At 41.3% G+C, this 13,937-nt stretch overlaps 2 protein-coding genes across 2 annotated transcripts in view; both read right to left on the minus strand.

The window, feature by feature from the left end:
• Positions 1–406: 406 nt before the first annotated feature.
• si:dkey-275b16.2 (peroxisomal N(1)-acetyl-spermine/spermidine oxidase) lies at positions 407–5,327 on the minus strand. The gene is made up of 7 exons (XM_036546663.1): positions 5,079–5,327; positions 3,707–4,202; positions 3,045–3,244; positions 2,341–2,596; positions 1,954–2,066; positions 1,187–1,341; positions 407–901 (listed from the first exon to the last, which is right to left on the minus strand). The coding sequence occupies exons 1-7, from the start codon at positions 5,236–5,238 to the stop codon at positions 749–751; spliced, it is 1,533 nt and encodes a 510-aa protein (XP_036402556.1). The 5' UTR covers positions 5,239–5,327; the 3' UTR covers positions 407–748.
• A 3,251-nt stretch (positions 5,328–8,578) lies between these two features.
• The window catches only part of rassf4a (Ras association domain family member 4a), a 30,680-nt gene continuing 25,321 nt past the window's right edge, over positions 8,579–13,937 (minus strand). The window contains exons 6-11 of the mRNA XM_036546660.1: positions 13,601–13,767; positions 11,310–11,411; positions 11,171–11,222; positions 10,053–10,174; positions 9,662–9,759; positions 8,579–9,389 (exon numbers count right to left, since the gene is read on the minus strand). Of these exons, the coding sequence (XP_036402553.1) occupies positions 9,320–9,389; positions 9,662–9,759; positions 10,053–10,174; positions 11,171–11,222; positions 11,310–11,411; positions 13,601–13,767 (611 nt within the window). The 3' untranslated portion in view covers positions 8,579–9,319. The remainder of the gene's footprint in view (positions 9,390–9,661; positions 9,760–10,052; positions 10,175–11,170; positions 11,223–11,309; positions 11,412–13,600; positions 13,768–13,937) is intronic.

Raw genomic sequence — 13,937 nt, forward strand, 5'->3', positions numbered from 1 at the left:
GAGTAGTTCAACCATTGCGACTGGCAATCTTTCTTTGGCTAGCTTTAGCAAATGACTTCACCAATAGGTTTTTTGCATAATGTTTATTTCACCAGTCAGGAGATATGTTCCAAGTGCAATTGATTCAACACAGAACATACTGCAGCATGATTTCTAGACTGTTACAAGTGGATGAAATGCAATGACGATTATGTTTGCAGCAGTGACAGATCAGTTGTTAACGTATCCTGAATAAGCAATGTAAAATTATCATAAAAACCATTATAAAAATAATTTCATTTTTGACAAGACTCAGACTTCAATTACCTTTCATTCATTTATCATTTACATTTAATTCATTTCAAATCTGCAGGAAATTGTTCATAACATTGTATTAAAAATGTCAGCACACACAAATCCCTGGAATTTTGAATACTTCAGAGGAAGGACACTTTCTGAAACCTCTGAATGGGCACTGAGAGCTGATCTCCAACAAGTGATCAGTGGTTTCTCACAATTGTCATTCAGTATGTACTTCAAGCTTGAATTTCATTTAGCATTTTCCAATCAAAGTCAGTGAGCTTTTGAACATCAGGGGAAACATTTAGTTGGATGTAGTAAACACACACCAGGTAAATGACCCTTACTACTTACTTTTTTTTATCTTTTATTTTCATTAAAACCTGGATACGTCCAACTGACTATTTTCCCTGGGTTCTCTGTTGTCATTGTACCACCCTAGATGCCTTTTTAAAACAACATCCTTTGCTCACAGCTTGGAGCTAAGAGACACTGAGTAAGAGGAGGGAGTGTAATGTGAAATGAGCCTTTCTGCTTCCCTCCAGCCGGACAGCAGGGCCCCGTGAACCGTGGAGAAAAAGGACTGGTTTGTGGCCTCCCCAGCGAACAAGACCTGCAATGGCTTAAAACAGCACAGGATTCAATTTATAAGACATATGTAACACACACTGCAGTTATGTGCATAGTTTTAGGCTACTGCCTTGGGCAGCAGTGTGGTAGAGTAGTAAAAAAACAGAGCTTGTAACTGGAAGGTGACTGGTTCAATTCTGTGTTAAGGCACTTGGCTTTGTGCAAGACTTAACCCCAGTTGCCTGGGTATTTACATCAGTAAATGACATGTAGAAATTGTAACCCTCTCTGGATAAGACCACCTGCTAAACAACTGTATCGTGATATGTGATGATACCTTTGTATTCGATCCCTTCAGAGGTAGTGGCTCTGCCAGGATGTCAATGTCGTACCCTGAGCATCCCTTTGCCACATACGTGTACGAGCCGTAGGTGTAGGGGTCATGATACCACTGAGAGCGCAAAATCCGCTTTGGGGTGATGGTGGGATTTCCTGCCGCAAAAAGAAGACAAAAAAGGTGAGACATAAGTGATAAAGTTCTGGCTTGGTCTGTAAACTTTAGACTTATCGCCCTGACTGTATACTTTAGAGACATACAAATATTAGTTTCAGCTGTCTGTGTATTTAAGGGTTATATAAGTATTAGTCACAGTGTAATTTGTCTGTATACTTCAGGATTGCAAAAGTATTAGTTACTATCAGTTGTCTCAGTAATTTAGGGTCAAACAATTATTAATGAGTTTCAGTCATGATTTGTAATGCTCTGTGTTCTATTTGCACTTTGTAAGGTGCATTTTGTAATGCTCCCTGCACCTGTATCTTGAAATGCTGAATGTCATCTGTAAAGAGAGTGTCTTACAACAAAAATACATAAATAAATGAAAACAGAGAATTTTTGTACAGTAATCAAAAGCAAGTGTGGGAATTGCATTGCCACTCATCACAATTTGAAACAAACATGAATTAATAATAAATATACACAAAACGTCTAGAATTTTATCCCACTGCAGTAACACCACAAGGAGCTTAAACTAGTCTAATCAATCAAAAATGCATAATCTTGGTAACTCCTGGGGGCTAATTTGCAGGCGTTCAGAGGGTTACCTGTGAACCTGCGGATAAGCTGAGTAATTGATTGCTGCACTTCTGCCTCAGAGAGAGACTCCATGTATTCAGATTCATGGCCAGCGATCCAGCCACATAACAAGTGACCATACCTGAGGGGAGGGTAGAAACAGCAGACAGCATACCTGAATTTCTTGCCCCTTCCCTCTAATGTCACACACTCAAAGTGGCTTTGGATTCATGCCAGAAATAATGTGAATAATGTCAATATCATCTAAATATGCCAGTCCAACATGTGATAACAGCAATGGTGACATAAACAATCACAATGGAGTGTGCTCTGTTGCAACAGTGTGGATGGGAATTGTAGTCAAGCAGTAAGTGGTGCTTTCAGATTTTGGTGACTAAATAGGTCCTGACCCTCACCTCTCAGTTGGCTTGAGCACAGTGAACCCAAACAGTTTCTTAATCCAGGACGTCTGCACATCGGGCACCACGTCCACCAGGTCCGTCTCATCCTCCCACACGAAGAAGATGGTCTCACAGTCCGGGTCCCAGAAAGGTTCATTGAACTCCATAAAGATCTTGTTGTTGGTTCCGAAGCCCATCCGCTGTATGGAGTGCACTTTGTTGAGGGGAAGCGGTGGGCTCAAGAGCGTTTCCTGGTGCTTCTTCAGGTAGCCTTCAAAACCAGAAGAAAGGTTTCCAAGTTTAACCTTGATGCCAAAGGACTAGTGCTTCATGTTATAGTCTCTGCCATGAAGGCCAAAACGGTGTTATCAACATGCCTACCTGTCCGTATATCTGTGTGTGCATGTGTGTACATATTTGATGATTCAGGAGACACAAAGAACTTCTACCTCAGAGGCATCTCAGAAAAGGCTTGGATGTGATCACTCATGGATGACCATGACCTACTTTTTCAAGCTGAGAAGATCTCATGGATGCTCTGGTTTGCTTTGTGTTGTTTATTTATGGAACAGGTCTTGTCAAGACTTAACCTTAGAAAAATATAAAATAATCATATATATGATCATGAAACTTGTAGATATGTATGTATTGAGCATATGGTTCACAAGCAGAGTATGTAGACACTTCCTGAGGCGGAGGCCATGCTGCGGACAATGTACCCAGTGGGACAGTGACGATGACATGGTCCGCCGGGAACGTTTCTCCGCTCTCGCACTCCACCAGGACGGGAAAGGTCCTGCCTGAGGGACTGCTTCTTTCGACGGAGCCATTCCAGTGGATGCATTTCACTGGCTTGTTATAGGACACAATGTCCTTTGGCAGTTCTTTCATCATGCAGTGGATTAAGCCTTCATACCCCCTGAAATACAAAGAAAACAGACCATGTGAGAACAGTATTATAATCATCATTTCCATGAAGATAACAGCAAATTGCACAACACTTAACTAAATAAGTAAATATAATTACTAAATAAGTTAGCAAGAACATGGGGGGCAGCTTTGAGGAATAATTTGAAAATTAACAACCTCCTCCAGTCCTTAAATTAAATAATACCATAAAGTATTCACCAATTTCATCTACTTTTTATGCTACTGTCCTATGTTTCCCAGGGTCATCTCTCTTAACACCTTTACAATTGACCAGCTAGCATTTACTGGTCCTGGTCTGTGAAATCAACTTTTTCAAAATGGTTGTCTTTATTAAGGTGAGACTATTTTAGCAATCTGTACATTTCATTACCCCCTGTGTATCAGTCCGTCAGCATCTTAGGACTGTAAGAAACCTAATGAAATGATTTATCTTTGGGACAGTAACACTCACCCAGGGAAGGTGCAGTCCAGGCCCGGCAGGGTCTTGTACATGCCAAATGCCCCCAGGCCCACGTCATCCATGGTGTGGGTCCCGCTGATGGAGCACTCCAGCTTCAGCAGTGTGCTCATCATGGCCAGCTGGAGCGCCCTGGTGTCCGCCGGCTCGTCCCGCCACTCCTCCGCTGCGCGGTGGGGTGCCTCCTGCTTGACGTACTGCCCCACGCTGGGCACAGGCTCCTGCCCGCTTGTGTGGAACTCCTGACACTCCTGCAGAAGGCCCGTAAAGAGTGCGGAGGCGGGCCCCGCCAGCTCGGGGCTCAGCCTCTTCCCTGAGCTGGAGAACAAGTTGGGCACAAAGGGCGGGTGGCCGCCAATGTCCACGGACTGGTTCTCTTCCGTCATGGACTTCTCATCCAGCAGGTTGTACTGGCAGGCAAGGCGGAACACTGGGTTCTCCTGGGATGGACCGTGGATCCAGTTGGCGCCAATCTCCACGATCTTGTCCCCTTGAGACCGCCACCGTTGGAAAATGCATGCATTACATGGGGAACATTTTCCATGCCAGGTTACATTGCTTAAGCAGATTTATTTTACATTTTTGTTTTGCACGGTCCCTGACCTAGCCAAGATGAAATTGCAAGATAAAGTGATAATAACACTGAAACACTGAAACATGATCTGACATTCTACCAGGGCCACACACTGAACAGTCTGAATAGCTGACACTGGGCATTTCACAGGAAGCCATCAACTGTTAACCTGAAATACACTGGAGAAGGATCCTCAAAAAACCTTCGCCTCTAAGATCTTACACAATAGGCAATAAAATATTGTTGAACTTTGATCATACAATTTAGAAGACAACTGATGCAACTGATCTAAGCAGCGAACAACATTAAGCGCTTCTACCACAGCTCTTGCACAAGGCACGTTAACAGTCAGCCTTTGTGCTTAGTGTTTGCATACCGTCTGCCCACGGGCAGAGCCAAGTTAGTTTAGCCGCCTCCAACGCGAAATATAATGGTACAGCCAGAAAAAGGACTACATTAAATGAATATGTCAGCTTGAAGATATAGCCTTTGTCGATGATAGAAGCGGAAAATAGGTAGCCAGGCTAAAATAAAACCAGATCATGTCGATGTACACAATTATGGATGTAGCTAAACATGATTTTAGAACAGCCGTTAGCTAAACGGCTATCATGACTTGATCCTCACATGTCATTCGACTGTAAAACACTATATTTCAGGATTATAAATGGAAATCATTTTCTGGCACACATTCAACTCCGCGGCATGTATGTCTGCAGCAAGTGTAGAGGCTTACTCAAAATTGCCGTTTTACGTGTTCAGTTTCCATAACTCAAATTTTCGTACACTTACCCAACGAGCCTGTTCGTATTCTTCCACCGCTTCGGCCGGTTGCTTCAATTATACGCACGTTATGAAAACCATGACTTATTAGTTTCTGAGCGGCTCCAATGCCCGAAATGCCGCATCCAACAATAACGATATGCGAGTCCAAACCCTGAAGAAATGCCATGACTTTTTTTGTCACATAGAGAACAAAACTTTGCTAGTCAGCAAGCTAACTGGAAAGGAAGGATGTGACGTTACTTAAAACGATCTACAATCTGTTGCTTTTTTCGGTTAATTTTTTTTAATCTACGCTATGTACACATATCTTAAATATCGCCTTAGTCTGATTTTTTTCGTGGACTTTCAGGCCCTTTCCCAGAAGATAGCTAGCTACATTTGCTAACCACTGCTTTGCAGGGAAATAAACGCCATCACGTGACAAGATGCATGCTGTGTGTAGTCCTACGTGTACTCTGATCGACCTCACTGTAACCGTAAATTATTTGACAGAATCTATCAATATTTAACTTAGTAGGGTAATTTATGATTCGGTCATCAACATTAGGTCTGGCATATTTTTGACATTAATATTGACATAAGTCTGTATGTTACTATTGGGTGCAAATTTAACTTTAGCACTGTAAGCTTTCCTGTTTTCGAGTGATTAAAATTTAGGCTACTGCCCAAAACGAAAAAAAAAACGGCTAGTCTCTAAGAGCAGAAAAAACATACTTCATGCTCTTCCGCCTTTTGCACGACTCTTGACAAGACTATGAGAAAAGTTGCAAAGCCGACACCTTTCTGGAAAATAAACAACGTTACCAGAAATGCCGTTTACATTTAGCAATGTATCTTTTTAATTTCATCCAGTCAATACAGGGCCCTTTCATTGCTACAGTTTTGTCGCATTTTCAAGTCTTGAATACTGTGCCAAATTATAAACCTGTTTTGTTCATATTTGCCATTTGCCAGATGAGGGCGCTTTAGAGTTATTTGTGTTTACTGTAATGAAAGTTTCCTTTAATACACGAGGGAAACCATCAGGCCCGGCGCTATGGGGGTGCTAAGGGTTGCATTGCACCCCCAGTTGTCTCCTTATATTCCGATGTCTACAAAGTGTTTATTATGTAATAAATAAACGATTACGCTTTTTGAATGGAATCGAGCTAACAGATTTTGGTAGGCTAAATGACTGATGGTAGGCCCTAGTTAAAGGTGAAAGACAAGAATTGATTCAATGCTGGACAAAACCAGATCAAGTGAGGCAGGAGATTGGAAGCACCTGTTCAAGATGGCTTTAGTTCCCGGATGAACTCAGTCTGTTTGTATTTTGTGCTAATGCAAGGGTACATAGGCCTACACATCGAGACAGTTGTCTACTGCTGGGGAATATTTATTGTGTTGCCACATCAAAAAGTAATTCACACTCACATGCATTCACATCTCTTTGTGGTTTCAGAATAAAGATATTACCATATAGGAATGTGCGCTTGTAAATGGTAAAAAAAAAATCGTTGAGTTGGGTGTAATGAGTGTGGTTTTGTTACTGCCGTCGCGAGTTGGGAGAACTGCCAATCTCCTCATGTAACTGCATGCAGCCGCTGCGCTGGGAAAGCATCTTTGCCCGCAGCTATTTTTAGGCTGAACTTGAACTTAGCTATCTTAGCGCGCTCAGAGGCTTGAAACCGCATCTCTTAGCCGTTGAACATCTCGAATGTCATTAATAACAATCCTACTTTCCAATTTCTTGTACTAAATAGATATTTCCGCAAAACTGTTATTTTAGTTAATGTAAATCGACTCACTTTTGTCAAACTTTATGACTCTTAAACAGTGGAGTCGTTGGGTCCGATCATTCGGGGCTATAGCCCCGAATATTTTCGCCCTGAAAAAAGGAGGTTTATAGAAAAACAACAGACAGACCGTTGACTTGCAGCGTCCGAAGGTGTGATAATATTTATTATAAAGTTAAATATAACCTCCCCAACTGACCGATGCCGATCTCCCTTCAAAAAAAAAAAAAAAAAAAAAAGTCAAGCCCCAGGCAAACTTGACTTAGCCCCTGATCTTTTCAATAGCTAACGCCCCTGCTCCTAAACGAATGAATGTGCTCTCTGAACATAAGCACTCTCCACTGATTCAAATATTACCTTAAGTGAGTCTCATCAAGAACAATCACGATATGATACAATGGATGATGCCATCATAAAGGGCGAGTTCATTCACATAAAGTTCATTCTCTGAGAAGTCATCAGTACTCCATTTTACCTTTAAATGTATTGGTTTCAAGTTTTTTGTAACAAGGCCCATTTTCAATGTATCCAAAGAAAACGGGTTAATTCGACACTAGTCACATTAAACGTATGCGTTCATTACAATGCTGATAAATGAGTCATTCAATGTCCAACTGAACACGTAATCGGAGGTTCTCACAGAACAGTCCCAAGAGCCTTTTTAGCATTGCTGACATCGCTGCTTCCCAGTGCTGGTTCTCTGGGAACGAAAGCGACCTCCAATAATTTCTTCTTCTCAAAATGCCGCCCATTGTCTAACACTGAAAGGCAGGGCGGCAAGCAATGATTTCACCTCTTGCTTACAAAGCAGTACTCGGAATAGCTCATGGGAACCTCTTATGAGGGTCGCCTGTTTAACAATAACATTGTCAGAAACTCATTGTGGAAATAGAGGAAATAATAAATGGTAACATTCTGTGCTGGCGTAACAAAGGGACAATATGGCCCGAGATGTTGACACACAATACGGGAATAATTAGGAGAAACCCTTAGCTCATTGCGCCAATAATAAAACGGTTTAAGATCGCAATTGTTAAGCATCTATGTGAACGAACGGTTTTGGTTGGTCTCCGTACTACATACAGAACAGAACTACATACGCATTTAGTACAGATATATATTTATGAATTTAGAACTACATAAGCATTTGTTTCGTGAAAACTGTCAACATCAATTCGTCAACATTGGATTTTTGTTCACATTTTCATGTAGAAAAAGCAAAATATCTTCATTGCCCTTTTCCTTTTGCATATAAAGGTTTGCATATACATAACGGTGGCCGGTTAGGGGTATAGTAAATTTGTTCGCCTCAAGTCACACAAGAACTCCAATGACTAATTGGTTTATATGGCATCTTAAGATCTAATCAAATCTCATCATAACAAGATTAAGCATCAATGGGGTGGACAATATAAAGATTAATGTATTGTAAGGATCAGTTGTGTGTTGACATCTAAAACGCAAAGGAAGATTATATACAATGTGGAGGACATGACTTCACATAAAATCAAATTGTAGGAAATACATATCAATAAATCTTTATTTAACGATTTTCCTTAAAAAGCTATATTTACATCTGTGTAATAGATAATATATACTATATAACAACATATAATCATAGCTACAAATGCTTAAACTATACCTGTGGCTTCTCTAAGATATATATACAGACAGAACTGTAGAATATACAAGCAAAAGCCGAGAAAGACTTGTTTCAAATTTAGTGTTGATAACCATTAACTCTGTTTGCTCATTTTCGTATTAGTGCTGCAGGTAAATAAATGTGTCATGGTCATATAGGTATGATTCCATGTCATTCAAGTGCTTCGAGTTCAGACAGATAAGCTGGTGGCAATCTCCAGGGATACCCAACAGCAGCACCTTTATATTGCTCTCTATCCATCTATAATAACAACAGTGAATGTTATTGCCTCTCCTCCTGTGCATCCAATTTGCAGCATTCTTTACTGTTTAAAGTTAGTCAGAATGGATTGGGGGCTGGCTGTGTTACTGCCAGCTGAGGTTCTACATATTTAGAGGGAAGCTGTGATCACATGATGATAGACCAGAATCTCAACAACCCTTGGAGAAGAGATGTTTTAACAGCATGTCAGGGAATACTGGTCTTTTCTACTACCAGCATTTTCACTTCCATTTCAGGTGAAACATCAGGGCTTGTTTGATGATCAGGCTTTGTGATTCACCCTTTTACATCAACCAGTGGTATTTGGGACTGTTACTTTCCTCTTCACTCAGACAAGCAGTCTGGCAGTTGGTGAAAGTAAGTATTTTGGGGAAAGTAAAAAAAATATATGAACCTTTCTTAAATTCTTAAATCAGAGTTAAAGTCAAACTGCAGAGGGTAGGCACTGAATCTTCTGTTTTAAACAGTGCCAGCACACGCTCGTGCGCCATGTCCCCTGGGTTTGGCCATTGGAGCTCTGCAGATTCGCTGATTTTAGACGCGCCTCTTCACACCCCATCAGCAATCTCAGCAATGTCCTCCAGCTGCTGTAGGATCATGGACTTCAGCGCACTGTATCTGCCAAAGGAGGAGCCATAAGAGAGGGAGAGTCACCTCTTGAGGATGAAGAGGCTAAAGAGAATACTGACAGAACACTTGTGATGGCCACAATCTACAAAAAAACATCAGGTTCTGTTCTGTGTCATGTGGGGGATAGACATTTTTATGGTGTTCATGATGTACAGAGACTAAAAAAGCAACTTCAGCCAAATGCAGGCGATATTTAACCTTTATGGTTGCATGAGCAATACTGCGACTGTACAGTGCAATGTTTTAGTGCTGTGACTTACTTTCTTGTCAGTTTTGAAATTTCTCTCTCTTCTTCTTCCTTCAGCTTCTCTACAAAGCTGTCCAGCACAGGCATTTCAAACTTTATATACTGAGCAACCTGAAATAAAAATAAAACAAGTGACCATTTTCAGCTTCATGATGTAAGATACACAACCTAAAAATTAGGGAGTTTTTGTGGCAAAACAGAATAACAATAACATTCCCTTTTTACAAATACAGCAGTGTCTGCTACAACCAAAAACCCATTGTTAAAAGCCTAACAGGAAGCCATCAGCCTCAGCTAAAATTAGGTAACATCTGCATTTGGGCCAAAAAACAATTATTGGGCTACATTATTAGAATACAGTACATGCCATTTTTAGCAATGAGCTGAAGTGGCCCGATACTTACATCGTAGGTTACCTCTTCTCCTAAGTCCGTTTCCATCAAGAATATTTTGGCTATTTTTTCACAAGGGCCATGCAGGACACGAACTACCAAAGGATACTCTGTGTCTTTCAGTTTTGTCCTTTCTAGAATAAAAAAGCCAGATTTAAGGGTCTGATTCAATCTAAATGCAATGTGTTTTGTCCTTGGTGTTGAGAAACAAACTTAAGCAAGTATTATTCCTTCTGTTTCTAACAGCTTTTTTGTTCATTTCAACAGTCAACAAGCCAAAAAGAACAAAGAGCAATGTTGGCAGACTAAATCTGTACCCAGGATAAAACAATGTCCCTGTTGTACAATATGCAGAATGCTCTAAACACAAAAAACACAATAAAAATGTCCATTTATAGTTTATGTGTAAGAAATTCTAAGCAATCCTAATATACGTATGACATGTATAGTGATGAAATCCAGGCCAGAATACTCATACAGATGTGAACACAACATGAGAAATTAGTCCTATTGAGGAACACTACTGAACCAATCAGGAGCATTGAGGAACACTAATGGATCAATCAGGGGCATTGAGTAGTAGTACTGGACCAATCAGGAGCATTGAGGAACACTACTGGATCAATCTGCACGACACAATCAGCAACGATTAGATACAACCCTCAAGAGTAATATCTCAAGGAAAAATGTACCACCCAAAAAATAAAAATTTGTTTTGCAGACTGCAGATCTGTCTGGAAAGCTTTCTAAGCTCTACTCCTGGGTATACTTATCAAATAAACTGGTTTGCGTTCCAAACAATCTTAATTGAGACTAAAACTAATCTGTATTGTGAATTTGTTTATTAGGTGGAGCTGAATGAGAGTTGTAGAAACATAGTTCATCTTTTTTTCTGGAGCAAAAAAGCACCTCTAACAATGCATGTTTTTGTCCCAAAGGAACCGTAGCAGACAACTGAATTTCATTCTGGGTTTATACCTCTTGACAGTGAGCAACTGAACTGAGCCAAATTAACTGAGAAGGGCAGATGTAATTAAAGACAGCACACACAGTGGAACTGGAGAGTTGGGTCTGACAAACGCTGAGCAATGTTTAAAAAAAAAAAAAAAAAAACCTTGAATCAAGCCTACCACCAGACTCATGCACCACGTAGAGAGCAAACTCCTCCGACTTATTTTCAACCTACAGAATCAAAAAGAAAAATAAATATGGTTCACTCCAGAAATTGCAATGTCGTCATTTCAAGGTAGAATGAAGAACTGCACTCACGCGGAATTTGTTGAGCAGCAAGTTGAGGACCTGAACAGTGGTCATGGTGCTGTTGACGCGGACGTTAGTGACAGAGCCATAGGCTGGCGTGAACACAGATGTCTGAAACACAAACACAACAAGGGCATCCCTGACCTCAGTTCAGCGTCTGCTAATTTCCTCTTTTATGAATTTAAGACAAAAGTGAACAACACTAACATTTCACACATAAAGTCCTCAAACTCACTGAGGTGGGTTCAACTGAACTGCTATGGCACTTGTGCTTAATGTTGGGTGACATAATTCTGTCACTGCCAAACTCCAAAGGCAAAGACACTGCATAAGACTATAAAAATACAGTAGTTTTGTAAATTGGGCCAAAGAAAGGGACAAAGGGCTAGACTGAATACTCCCCTAAGGCTACATTTTGGGGAGGATTTATGAAATGGTATAAGTTGTTTTACACACATACAGGAATCAGACATTTAGAGCTGGAACCACTAAGGTCAGTGAAAACTGTGCTCATTCAATGACTATTTTCCAACATAAATTTTTAAACATTAGACATAAAAACACTGTAGACGTAAAAATACAGACATACTATTGCTGTCTTCAAGACAAGCAGGAAGTCTTGATGCATGACTGAAATGTTGTTGAATTTGTACTGTATGTACTACACAGTACCATTGATTGCAGAACTACAGCTGCACTGACAATGGCAGACACAAGTTTCTGTTAATCAGTGAACTTTTGTGAAAAAGTATTTTTCAGTCAATACTTAGAACAAGTATGTGAAGAAATTTTGAAAAATTGTGAAGATTTTTTTTTAAATCAGTGAGCAGATTTCAACTGATTCTCTGCTTAAGTGTCACTGACGGTCTGACATATCTTTGGGTTGTTACACTGTACTAAAAGAAATGTAGTTTTTGCTCTGAATTCCCTGTTATTATGTCAGTAAATCGGTAGTGTGCACAGTGTCATAATTCCAAGTATTGAAATGACAAAACAACACATTCTTGGAAAAACAGGGAAATTCCAGACGTTGATCGCACTGGTCTACGGTTCGGTGACTTGCACCAGCCATCAAGCTGGAACATGTGTGAGTGATCGTCTCAGCTGAAGAAACACCTGACCCTGCAGATGACACACAGTGCCATCCTCCTCACAGTGGGTGGAAACTCTCACCCAGTTAAATGGCTCAAATTGCCTGAGTCTTAACAGTAGTTTTCATTTAACGTATATCTATCAAATATCTATCATCTACACACCAACACAAACACACACTATAAAATATCAGAATGTGACATTTCAGGGTTCCTGAAAATTGTTCAGCAGTTTATCTTACAGTTACCAATAATGTATCTATTTATCATTGGGACTTTAAGTCAATGGGGACTGCTTTGCTCTAGTTGTTGATGACTATTCCTTTCTGTCTCATGTAGTGTTTTGTTAACCAGCTTGCATTAGGAAAGGCTAAAATGCTGCACTATGTCAGCGGATGCATATTATACAGGGCTCCTGAACGGCTCAGATAGTAAAAGTGCTTGTTTTAGCTGCAGACTGAGGCCCATGACCCAGCCAACAGTTACAGGGCCTACATGACAGGGAGTCCACATCAGGGTAACAAATTGGCTTTGTTCTGCCAGGAATAGGGGTGGGTAGATTGCCTGTGCTCCTTCATAGGTTTAGTAGTTGTCATTGCGGTGGTGATGAGCTGAAATGCATGATTAGGACTACTAACATTGTGTGAAAAAGGGGAAAAAATGGAAAAAAGATGTGTATTACACACAAAATGAAAATTAATATGATATCAAATTCATTCAGCTGGTCTCACAGTATCGGTAGTAATGGAGGAAGAAATGCTTATGTGAACATGGATAGTAAGCCTTATGTAATTGGCCAAATAGCTTGGGACTGACATTCCAAGGCTGCACGTGAGCAGCTGGTGGCACGTCCAACTTCCTGAACATTTTGCCGTCTGTTTCCCCCGAACTGAGAACCGCCGCTTCCTTTCTAGGCTTATTGCAAGCGCTGCAAGGCCTGCCTGCCGGCCATGCACGACCCGTGTGACCTTGAGGGCTATTAATGACAGAGGCAGGTGTCCGGGCCATTGTGCAGCACTTAGCAGTGCAAGGGAACGCCCATGCAGGAAAGAAAAAACCTATCACCCCCCGCATCCGTGTCAATCCCAGCATGCCAAGGGCGGTGAGGCTGAGGCTTCTAAAATCACTGTGGCAGCCAGCACTGGCAGAGCCTAAGATTCAGCAGCACCCCCCACCCCCGCCACACACACCTACCACGTTCGCCTTTACCTTGTGGTTGTAGAAGTGGCCGTTGATGGAGAAGCGGTGGCGTCTGACCCTCTGCTGGTCGCCGGAGCTGCGCAGCTTGGAGCGCCGCTGGACGTTCATGAAGCTGGCGTCGCTCTGCGTCCTCATCAGCTGGGGCGTCTCCTCCTCCGAGCTGCTGACATCCGAGCCTGCAGGGGCCATTGTCACACCATGAGCCCCAAAATCATACCGTATTACGCCTTTGCCTTTCAGGCACGCTTGTCTGGGGGAGCTGGCAGATTATGTTTGATGCAAAATCATTTTTGCTGCTGAGCATTTCTTTCAGCAGGTTTGTCTTCCCATATAATGCACAAGGGTA

This window comes from Megalops cyprinoides, chromosome 15, assembly GCF_013368585.1.
Source record: "Megalops cyprinoides isolate fMegCyp1 chromosome 15, fMegCyp1.pri, whole genome shotgun sequence".
In the NCBI taxonomy this organism is placed as follows: Eukaryota; Metazoa; Chordata; class Actinopteri; order Elopiformes; family Megalopidae; genus Megalops; species Megalops cyprinoides.